The 12,214-nt window shown below is 45.6% G+C and overlaps 1 protein-coding gene across 2 annotated transcripts in view; it reads right to left on the bottom strand.

The window, feature by feature from the left end:
• Nucleotides 1–11,505, bottom strand: part of BCAP31 (B cell receptor associated protein 31) — a 167,495-nt gene extending 155,990 nt beyond the window's left edge. Inside the window, exons 1-2 of one of the 2 annotated variants that reach the window (XM_085629795.1) lie at nucleotides 11,281–11,505; nucleotides 8,268–8,374 (exon numbers count right to left, since the gene is read on the bottom strand). In XM_085629795.1, the coding sequence (XP_085485921.1) occupies nucleotides 8,268–8,359 (92 nt within the window). In that variant the 5' untranslated portion in view covers nucleotides 8,360–8,374; nucleotides 11,281–11,505. Of the gene's footprint in view, nucleotides 1–8,267; nucleotides 8,375–10,855 lie in introns of both variants that reach the window. The other variant, XM_085629796.1, reaches the window with a different exon arrangement.
• Nucleotides 11,506–12,214: the final 709 nt, after the last annotated feature.

The following is a 12,214-nucleotide window of genomic DNA, read 5'->3' as shown; positions in this document are numbered from 1 at the left end:
ATCCAGAGGAGACGGCCAAAAGCGCGGTGAGACAGAGCCGGAGGAGAGGAGAGGCGGATCGGAGAAAGCAGGAGGAGACCGGACGAGCAAGCAGGACAAAGCAAAGGAGGAAGACACGGGCGGCGACGGAAGGAGGGCGGAGACCCAGGAGAGAGCATTGTACAACGCGGGCAGGCCCGGCAACTCACCGAGGAGAGAGGACGCCCCGGGTCCCTACGCCACGGTCCTGGACACGGACCGTGGTACAAGGCGAGTACCTTTGGGAGGATCGTTTTGGTGGGGAGGCACAAGGAAGTAGGTCACGTGTGTTTTTTTTTTTTTGTATAACTACCACGCACATGCCGAGAAGCCCCTAGCCTGCCAGTAACCCCTGGTTGTATTTCTTTTTCTTCCTTTTGTGTTTTTTTGTTTTTTTTTGTTTGCTGCACCACCAAACCGACGGGAGTGGTACAAGGAGGAACCAGGAGCTACCACACTCAAAGGCCTGAAGAGAAGACCAAGGGAAAGGAGCAGCCTGTTATCAGACGCTACCCCTGCTGCGATGAACGCAGCAGTTCCTTTACTTTTGTTTTGACCAAAGAAAAAACAGTTATTGCCTGAGAACCAGCCCAAGAAAAGAAATAAACCTTGTTTTCGTTGCAAGTGCACCTGATCTGTTCCATGGTCTCCTTTGTCATACCCCACCCCACTACAAAGCTATTGGGCCCAGTTTTGTTTAGGCTCAACCAAGACTTAAAGAGGGCTTATGAGCCTTGCAAGACGGTGCTAGGATTGCTAAGTGCAAAGATATAAATCTAACCTGCATAATAGGAGCCAATCTTGCCATGTCATAGTGGGGAGATATAGTAATCCATACAGCAGAGACCACTCATGGATGGACTTCGGAGAAAATATGAACATGCTGCATGGGTACATGGGGGGGGGAGATTTGAGAGTACTGTTGGTGTGTATATATGTGCCCATTTGACTCCACTAGTGCTCATAAAACTCATTAAAAAAAACAGTGAAACCTAAAGCGGTGCATCTCCCAGGTCTTTCACATATTGGAGCGGGATTGAGTAAATTCTGACAGATATGGGGGAAGGAGTTGTGAATCTTGAATGCAATGACAGATCTGCGGTCTTATTTTTTTTCTTTTTCGCACTCCATTCCCAGTATAATGGAGTCCTGGCTGTTGGTGTGCTGAGAGCTATTGTAGATGGGAAGATTGTTAGCCAGATAGGCAGGAATGACGATCAAGTTAGCTTTGCCAATGGCAAATCTGGCTTTGAAGATGGCACAGGCTGACAAGGGGGAGGGGGGGGCAGTGTAGACCCCTAAAGGCAGGGCAGAGGGTGTTATAGTACTATTTATTGAGGTTCGGGATAAAGGGTGCTTCCGTGTGTAGAATGCCCTCAATGGTACGGAGATCATGTGGGGTATGGGTGCATTTCCATCAAGAATACGAGGGCTTTATCGGCAGACATGACAGAAATGCCTTTGATATCTTTAGTACAGAAAACTGGTCCTAGCCAGTCTTCATTTACTTGGTGATGTGTTCCTTAAAGACTATGGAATCCTGCCACTACCGCCATCGGGCAACCGAGAATCCCAGGAACAATAAGGATAACTAAGATAGGAAAAATAAAATCAGACTTTCATACTAGATTGGGACTACAAGATAGCTGAAATTATTCAAAAGGGGTCCAAGGATGGTCACGTAACCACTAGGACGAGGAACTCAAACAAAGAAATCAGTCTGTTCAAGCAGTCTGCTTGTAAGGATGACAGACTGGATTTACAGAGCATTATGTAGCAACAGTATGATTCTCAACCCTTTATTCGGCGTCTTCGGACAATGCTTTCACTAAACTCAAGCCCTATGAATGAGTGAACAACATCACTATATCTTGTGAACGCAAGTTTGAACCTGCAAGAAGTGGGACTGATGGGACTTTAAAAAGACATAAATAGCATTCCAAAAGGTTAGAGTACCATTGCCAAGCAATGTCTGGAATTTTATGGAACAAAGGGAATTAATTAACCGGCATTTCATACTTTCAGTAGATGAAGAAAAAAAGGGTACTCAAATAACAATTTAATATACTTTATGGGAGGATTTCGAATATATATAGAAAGTGTCAACTATGTTTAAGTTCAGAGTTATTGTTTGTGTACAGTATATTTTGTTGAAATGCTGGTCGCACAAAATAGACATACTTCAGAGCAAAATGCTCAGTCCCTCACGAAACACCAAGATGCACCACACCGGACAACCCACAGGAGCTGGATAAAGAGGACAGTGCAAATGGATAGAGCGGGCAGGTACCAGCATTGCCAAGCACAACCTGTGGAGCAATACAAAAGAGCATGTTTCCACACTCCGCTCTTACAAACCAGCAACGCTTCACTCAAAACAGACAGCATGACATGGACCCTCAAAGTGGCCATCACTGCAGGAACTATTCCCTTCTGGGATCTGACAGCGGCGTCAGTACATCAGAAAATACACAGTGAAACTAGATAGAACACCCCTTCCCCAAAAAATCTATTTTGGATCCACATGGTGACATTTACAACATTGACATCCGTGTAGAAACTCAGTCTTAAAAGTGAGCTTATCAAGAACATAAAAGTTGACAGAGTGGAGGAACAAATCACAGATGAAAACACTGGACTGCTGTGGCCATGAGGACATTAAAGAGCAAAGGTTGAGTAAGAGTGGGCAGCAGCCAAATCAACTCTGGTTTAACGTGTCACATTTTTATATCTTCATTTCACAACGGTTATGTAACTCCATACATGAATGATTTTAGACAATTTTTGTCGGTCTAAAACATTCACCCACTGCCTGAAAGTAAAGATAGCGTTGGGTTTGTGCAATGGCAACCTTGCTGCAAAAATGACTGTTCTTTCACAATGCAGAAAAGGTAATTTCACAGTGGGAAAAGATTTGCACTCAAGCTGCCAAGTGGCAGAGATCTCATCACAAGCAAAGAGTATCACGTGGGCAATAAATGGAAGGGATTATACACCGAACAGCAAAACATGCCTAAAAATGCTTTGAAGCCATCTCATTCTTTCACTTATTTTCTCAAGTGTTCTTCACTCATGTTGTGGGGAAGTATATGTATGGCGGGGCGACTTGAATGACAGCGGTTCTTGATTTTTTAATGAATGTCGATCCGAGAGTTCTGGGACTGCGAGAAATTGAACAGGGTGCCAGATAGTGGGTGTAAAAATAGGATTCCCACATTGGAAACAGTTCTCAAGAGTGATATTGAAGAAACTCTCCTATTACCAGGTCTTTATTGTTTTGACACCTTATTATGTGGCCATAGCTCTGGCCAATAATGTGAAGAGGCTCACATGCCCAACCCCTCCCAGAGGATTCTAGCTGACAGATTTTCTACTCTAGTCTTAGTGTAAGGGAATCCTCTAAAGCAAGGCCTGCAAACTTTTCAACAAACTTTTTTGTTCATAACAACATTTTCTTGCTACAAGTACTGTTTGTGACTGAAGAACTGCTGTTGCATTTTTCTATAAGACGAAAAACAGTGTTTCTCCTCATCACCCTAATCTCTCTACAAAAAAAATCAGCAGATCATGCTCAAGAATATCCACAAACTAAATGCTTGTATGTCTGCACGCTGGACATGATCCCAAGTGATGCACAAAATCATTTTTTTCCCGCCAAAACACTTAAGGATACAGAAAGGCCACCTCACGATCAGGTACTAAACACCAAAAAGTGGAATGTACTGTCTAATTCAGACTATTCTGGCCCTCTGGCTTCCTCAGTGGCTAAAGAGTGCTCTCTGATCATGCTACTACAAGTCAGACATCAGATGAGTCACCTGCTACAGAAACAAGCAAAAGCTCGATGGTGCTGCCAGGAAAACATTAGCTTAACTGAGAAAAAAAAAGTAAAGTTTGACATGAGTTGCTATTAAAAAAATATATATAAAAACAAAAATTATTAATATATTTTACACATACACACACATATATGTAAAACAGCTAGGTTCCTAAACAAATGACAGCATTGTCAGTTGCGACCCCTGCACTGTCGTCATTGTAAGAGTCATAAGTTGTCCAGCCTTCGCAGAATCTTCGTCAGCCGTTACCGTTCACTGTCCAAAAGACTCCTTGCTCAGGAGTCTTCTGGTTTTCTTCCAGACCCTTGCCCATGAAGGCCATTGCGTTTCTTCTTTGCTAATGTCCTCCAGGAAGGAAGAGATTGAAACCTCTTGCTTACCAATAGCAAGCTCCCATCTAAAAAAAAAAAAAAAAAAAAAAAAAAAAAAAACGTGCACCTTATCCTAGAGTCATGGCCAACTACAAGCCCAGTCTCATTGTAGAAAAATCGTATCCATCAATAACTCAGAATTTATAGCATTTTCCAATGCCCTCAACTTCTCTCAATCAGGCTTCTGCCCCTTGATCAGAACAGAAACTTTGCAAACTTCTGCCGTGAATAACATACGGGTCACTCTTGAACACTCTTGAATGAGACACCACACTTCTCCTACTGGACCTGTCTGCAGCATTCAATACGGAATATCAACTTTTCTCCCGAGTCACCTTGCTACCATCAGCATAAAAGATAAAAACACAAAATAAAAACCTGCATTCAGTTGCAAAGCTTCTTTTTTGGATACCTGTTTCCAAGCAGTCTCCGCAGTCCCCTTTCGTGCAGAAAATAAATACATCCCATGCAAGGCGCTACGAGGATCAGCTTTAAACCCAACCCTTTTAAATAACTGCGCAGCTTCTCTGGTTACCTTGAAGCCACCTTTTGGCCTTAACTTCTATTCGTAAGCAGACGATACTCAAATAATGCAGCTGGATGGGCACACTGAGCATCTCCAATCCAACTTAACAAAAGTACATGTGTGTAGTCTACAACTGTATGAACTCAAATTATCTTAATCTGAATACAGAAAAGTCCAAACTTGTAGTCTTTGGAAAGCAATCTTACGGACTTGCAGCTGGTAGCTCAGCCCTCGGCTCACCTCCAGCCCCACCTAACTCTGCACACAAACTAGGCATTGTGTATGACTATTCTTGCAGTCCAAGTGGGCAAGCTGTCCATTGCCAGTTTCTTTATGCTGCCCAATATCAAAAAAAGCATTTATCGTCTACCTTCAAAGAACGGGACAACTGTTGTCGAAAGGCTTATATTCTAGCAGCTCTGCTATTTCAAGTCTCTATAACAGCCTAACCAACTAGCTCACCAATGGACTGCAGCTGTGTACAAAATGCTGCAACATTCCGTCCATCATTTGTTTGCATAGCACTTTTCACCCTAAGTAAATGTAAATCCGTGTATGTAAAGCGCAAACTACTCAACCTTACGGGTCTCAAGGCGCTGGGGGCCGTTGTGGAAAGTAAGTGAGCTATCGCCCAGAGTCACATGGTGCTGAGCTGAGGCCGGGGATCGAACCGTAAACCCTGTGCTCCGAAGTCGGCTTCCCTGGCCTCTGCACCATACCTCTCCACAAGTGGGAGTGGGATAGGTATGCCTAGAATCGGCCATGCGAGCCATATCCTGCTACCTCCTGGCACTGTCCTGACACTGAGGGCCACAGTTAACATAGACACTGATGAAGAGCTAGAAACACTGTATATTTCGGCAATGTAAAAACACCGTGGCATCTTGAAATAGGCTGCAACATGGGCTGTGTGCGGACCATGGAGGACAGGGATGGGTGGTGCTGCTGCCGTGAGACAGCCATGCTGCTCTGGTAACGGAGTCTCTGCTCTGCCACTGCCTTTGCCCAGGTAGGGCACGACCACAGGAGGGAGGGGGGGGGGGGGGGGAGGGGAGGAGAGGGACACACGCAGGCAGCTTATAGCTCGTGCCTCCTCTCACAGCTCACTAGTGAATGGAGGGCACAAGGGATGTACGCGCAGTTTACACTAGTTCATTGTTCTGTGGATAAGCGGATGCTCCAGCACATCGAGTCATGCATGGTGGGGGGGGGTTGGGGGTGTGTGTGTGTAGAAGCCAGGCCAGAATGGGAACACAAGCTGCTGCACCGAGGGAAGAGGTCAGGGAGGAGGAGACAAACAAGCAGCGCTGCTGACAGGCTTGCTCAGAAAGAAGTTTGATGAGCATAAAAAGGAGTACTTGGGCCCTGGGATACTGATAAGAACACGCTTAAAAGCTAGATAAAATGGCATGCTACAACTAATAGAACCTAAGCAAACATAAGTGGTAAGCACACCAACCAATGAAAAGTAAGGGTGGGATGTACGACCCCCTTAAGATTTATATCAAATTCAATAGATTTCATAATCACAGCATAAGCGCTGTGCAGGCGAAACCTAAAAAGGTGCCTATTCAAAGTTCCACATCTAAGTCAGAGCTCTTTATGGATCCTTGCCTTTTTATTTACCCAAGAACTGTTTGCACTACACTCCGAATAGATCTATGCACTCTTCTGCAGCCAATCCTGTCATTATTCTGTGCTCGAAAATCACAATCACTCAACTGTGGACACTCTGATACAAAGTGGACATCATAGCCAAACATATGTCAGGATCCTTGAACAACTGCACAGACGCCCTAAGCATGCAGCCACGAGTGGGAGGTAGAGAAAAGACTCATACCTTCAATATCAAGACAATAGGGAAAATTGAATGGACAAACTGAAGAAGCTAAAACACCAATTGCCCTTTATTCATCAGCTGATGGCTGTAAAGGAAGCCTTCATGGTGAACTGATGTTTGCTTCCCCACCAGTTTCCTAAAGCCCACAGTCATGTGCAAGAGGTGGGAGGTACCTTGCAAAGTTATTGTTGCAGCTCCAGCATGAGGTAGAAAACGCAGATGCACAGAATTGTGGGAGATGGCAGTTCACACAAAATCAATTCAAGCTGGAACTAAAGCAGTGAATAATTTTTTTCTAAAAAACTGTTTGTGTAAGATACTTCGTTTTTTTAAATAAATATGTATTTGTGGGTAACACAAACTGAAAGTAGCAACGGCTAACAAAATATCAACCGATATAAAAAGTGTTTAAAGTCAAATCTCCACTAGTAGAGGACCACAGTAACAGTAAACAATCAAGAACCCTATATTTTTCATAACACAGTACCATTAGATGTTCGAACAAGTCCAATTGATGTGGAAGGGGACAAGAGAGGAGTTAACAGAATAGTTCACCAAGAGAAGGCCTTGTGTCTCATGGGGAGGGGATATGGGTGCAAAGAGCTTTCTACTAAGAAAGGGGGAGGGGAACAAAAGTAGACACCATCCACTTTTCCTGGATAACCTCACAGGTGACAAGTAGCGATCGAAAAATCTACTGATTGATTGACCCAGATTAGTGGAACTGACTGACAGGTAAAAGCAAGGAATATACAATCAAAATTGACAGTCTATAATTTGAATGTTCATTGGACACCATGGTCACTTTTTCCTTCAAAAATTAATTGGGTGTTAATTCCGTTTTCTCAATATGCACTCCAGTGAGAGGCCATATTAGGTAATCCGCAGATATGTAGTAGTACCAGGTGAACATTGATCATTAAGACCATACTATTGGAAGCCTGCGTGTGAGGCTAAGCTTGGCTTCTGTACGTTGCTCAGTTTGAGCAGGGCCATACAATGCAAACTGTGTCACAGTTCGGCAGGTCACATCATCAACATAGCATGCTTGGAATTAGGCGGCATTTCTCTAGATTTCGGTATGGACATCCGTCAGCCATGTCGTATTTTAAATACACCAATCTTTAATCCAGCCTCACTAAGACCTCTGTCATGAAGATCCACCATGGGCAACCACTCCTCTTCAGAGTATTACAGCCTCTTCCAGTTTCAAAAGGCATATGTCTTCTGAAGTTGCTGAGGCCTGAATTTTTGTCACCTTGAGAATAAGTTTCACGTTGCCCGAGTAGGAACCTAATCACGCATGGTAATCCTAGCAGAAGAGATTTCATCCTCTTTAAGGAGACCACATTAAAGCGGCAATAAAACATATGCTTCAGTCATCTTTTATAGCTCTTAGTCACGTAAAAAGAGGTTCAATTTGGACCAAAGCACAAAAGTAATTTAAAATAAATATACTATCAGCTTCCAAAATGGATACGCAAGTACAACAATGAAATGCTCTGACCTACATTTGCCAGGGGCAAGCACATCACTGCCACTCATTGTACAACTTTTTACGTAGAGAAAAGGCCATCAAGGAAGAAAATGTCATGGTGGCATCAGACAAGGAAATCACAGCCATTACTTTGTAGTGTTCCAGGGAAAATGGAAGCACAAACAAAAGGACATACCTTGTAGGAGAGATGAATGGAATGCAGAGCAACAAAACAGCAAACACTTCAGCATACAGGAAGGTTGCAACTGCGGTCCACTGGAGACTCATTGTGTATCTTCAACTCTGTAAAGAATTAAAAGTTACTGAGCAGCGATGCAAATTCAAGAGCAGGCAGGAGGATGTGCAGGTTACTGTGACAATAAGCAAATTCTGCACTGGGCAGTGCAGTGGAGCACCTAACAGGAACAAGGCTAAGACTAGGTTTACACATCTACTGCACACCTGTAGAAATGTATACCTGCAAATGAGCAGCCTAAAGGCTTCTTTCAAAACGTTATCATCAGATACATGGTTTCAGTTCATACAATTACCCCGTCATCTTGTTTTTTCCACATGACGAGGTGAATGACTTTGGGACGGAGTCTGAAACACACGCCTCACTCCAACAAGGCTCCATAGAGGTAAGGCGCATCAACAGACAAGGCCCAGGAAATGCCTTAAATAACTTAAAGACTCCTCATTGGTACAGGCCATCTCTGAAGTACGTACCCGTACATCTCACCTCAAAGGTTCCCCATCGGTATAGGCCATCTCACCTCACAAATGTTCCTCATAGACGCAAGCAATCTCTGGTGTAAGGCCCTGCACGTCTCACCTCAAAGGATTATAGTAGAAGTATGCCTTCCCTGTATGAGGCTTAATAAATGCCTCACAAGCTAATGCTCCCTCATAAGCAAAGGCCAGCTCAGGTGGACACTGCAACATGAGGTTGTAAGGTAGGCGCTTCACAGGCATAAGCCATGTGAGCTCAATACCAGACAAACGTCTCACCACCATCTCACAGACAATCTCTGGAAGATGGACAACAATATACGATTCAAAGGCTGATCATGGGTCCAGGCTACGTCTGAACGAGGCCAAACGGATCCATTACGAATCATAAATTCCTCAGATACACGCACCTCTGCAGAAACCTCAATAGAATGTTAATGTTGCTAAAACCTAAAGCTGGGAGCAAGTGGTTTACCATGAATCAAAACGTGGAAGGAAGTTGTCTGGAGCTTGGGAAAGTTGTAATGCTACAGAAGATCCCCCAGCTTTGGAAAAGTCAAAGCATGCATGACACACAGGAGAGCAAGAACATTGTTTTGTCTGAAACAGAAGCTGAAACTTACTCTGTACATAGACGATGAGGAAGATGCAAGGGATCAAGGTACAAAGCAGAGTGTGTGATTTCACATGGGCTTCAAGGCATGAGTGGTGGTCGGTGAGGAGTAGACCTCTTGCTCCGTGTACCAATCCCCTTCTTTATAAATATCATACAGTATACTGCATTGCAATGGGGGATACTCATTTAAACTGAGAACAGCTGTTTGTACCTAGCAGCAGGGACTATATCTTAGCTGACTGTTAGAACACTGGCAGTATAAACTTGACCTGTTTGGGAACTACAAGCGAAACACTGTCTCACATGGGTGTACTGGTACAACACCTACAGATGTGTGGTTCATGGAGTAGAGCAGTGGTTACCAAACTTGAACTCCCTTCTTAGAAGGAACTTTCCCAACCAACCTACATTTAATGGAGTTGTGGTAGGACAAAGTTTTATTTAACTAAGGCATTGTGTGGTAGTGCATTGACATTTACAAAGAGCACATTTTCTATTGAAAATGGCACTACGTTTGCACAGACATTCAGTTTTACTGATAAAACTTTAAAGCACACAAATGATAATGCGTGGAAATCTGGTTTCTGTGAATTATCATTAGTTGTGCATCGCCAAGTGTCATGATTTGTTTAGATCCTATTAAAATTTGTTTCCAGCACACTTCAGAATTACACACAAAAAAAGTGATTTATTGTTGCTTTCCTAGCTGCTGGATACATAAAAATCATTTACAATATGTTTTGTATTGCAAACAACTTTGTACACTGTCAGATGATTCACTTTAAAAACTCCTCTCACTTCGCAGTCAGAGAAAGAAAACACCTGTCTCCATGTTAAAAGAATAAAGTAGCCTGACATTTGACCTCTATTTTTGAATCACCAGCAAATGGGACAAACACGAAATTTAAAGGCATCTTTACTGCTCGTGCTTTAGTGACCCACCAAAAATCAGCTCGTGTCCCACAGTTTGGGAAACTAGACTAGATGATGGGGGGGGGGGGGGGGGCATGCACCCACAGAGGGGGACTGGGATGCGCTCATCAACGCATGGGTGGCAGGAAGGGACCGAGAGGATCACAGAGAGGGCGGTGGGGAGGGAGGGATGGGAGCCGTGTGACAGCACCAGCCCGTCCCGGCTCTACTAAGCAGCACCATGCTAGGAAGCACTTCATTTCCCTGTCAAGAGATTCGCCCTCTGACACACGGAGCAGAGGACGCCACGTGACAGGCAGACACCGCCTGGAGCTAGGGTGGGGCGCTTAGAGCTAGGGTGGGGACGAGCACCCCTCACATTCAGGGAGGTGAGGGGTCTGGTGGTCACCCGAAAAAAAGGGAATTTACCCCAACTCTCGTGGGTCAGAGGCATGAAATTCAAAGCACGTTAAGGCCGCGTCAGACGTAAGAAGCGCTATATAAACACAATTATTATTACCCACCAGAGGGGCAGCTCGCCCAGAGTACACTCTGCCCCGCAGTGAGTGTGGTCCGGTGTGCACCTCTCATACAAGAGTAAACGAGGGGGCGGAAGGGTGGCAAGGGCCAGGCAGCGTGGCTCCATGGGTGTGTCGATCGGTGCAATCACCTGCACTCACCTGGAAGGCGGGCAGCTATTGAGGTGGGGCCACAGGGGCCTTTCATCCCTACGGGGTGGGGAGGGACATTCGGGGGGGGGGGGGCAGTGCCTTTTATCCCTCAGGGGCCCCTCACCTGGAGAGCGGGGGTGGGAACTGCTTCTGGGACGGGGCCACTGGTGCCTGTGCCATGGGGGGGGGGGGTAGATTTGGGGTTGGGACAACAGGTGCCTTTCAATCCTCCAGGGTGGGCCCCTCGCTTACATCAGACTCCCTCGCGCAGGCCTTACCTCCCGGGGCAGACCTCCAGCACCTGAGCACTTCTGCTGCTTCCTCACTTGTCCAAAACACTTCCACTGGAGGCACTGACACTACCCCTCGGTAACTGAAGGCGGCGGCAGCCAATCCGAGACGCAGCTTCTTCTGTTTGACATGTTATGGGGCGGTGCCAAGAAGGGCGGGTGATCGCTCCGCCCCGTGACTGGCTATTGAAAATGCTGTCCCGGAAAAGAAGCTCCAGTCCACAAGGATGACAACTGTTGCCCCGGAAGTGACGGACCAGTAGCACTTGGGCCGGCAAAGCAGGGCGCGTGTACAGAAGTGACTGGTTCCCGTTTAGAGAAAGAATATTAGCAACGGCGTAAAGCAACTGTCTGGTGACGAAGGCGCGTCACTTCCGCTTTCTGCGCGTCCTCTTGCGGCCGCAGATCACGCGGCTCCTGACCACGAGTGGGAGGCTCAGGCCCCGCTCCTGCGGCTGGAGCCGAGGCCTCGAGCTCGGTGAACGCGTGGGAGGCTGACTGGGCGGCAGGTCAGGTCACGAGTGCTATGATAGAGGCACCAGGAGCGCCGAGGGCTGGCAGTGGGCGAGCCAGGACGCCAACAGAACCCCGCTACGGGTCCAGATTGGCACCGACAGCCTACGCAGGAGCGGAGACAGCAACAGTCTTAGCAGGAATAAATGAGGAATGTCCTAGCTGTGGTGAAGGAAACTTTTCATTCTTTCAAGGACTAGAAGGCGAGGATTATGCATCTCTTTCTTCACTCTTTATTCTACCAGGAGTTTCAAAGTTAAACCAAAAAAACCCATTAAAAACTTCAAGTCCCACGAGTCCATATTAATTGTTAACCGATACATGTGCGTTCCTTCTATTCTCTGTAGTCCTTCCATCTTCTTTGCTACAGGAAGTTGTCATGCCGCCTCAATCTGTCTTGGAGTCATAT

The sequence above is a fragment of the Triturus cristatus genome, chromosome 10 (genome assembly GCF_964204655.1).
Source record: "Triturus cristatus chromosome 10, aTriCri1.1, whole genome shotgun sequence".
NCBI lineage: Eukaryota > Metazoa > Chordata > Amphibia > Caudata > Salamandridae > Triturus > Triturus cristatus.
This window is presented reverse-complemented; position numbering and strand designations above follow the sequence as displayed.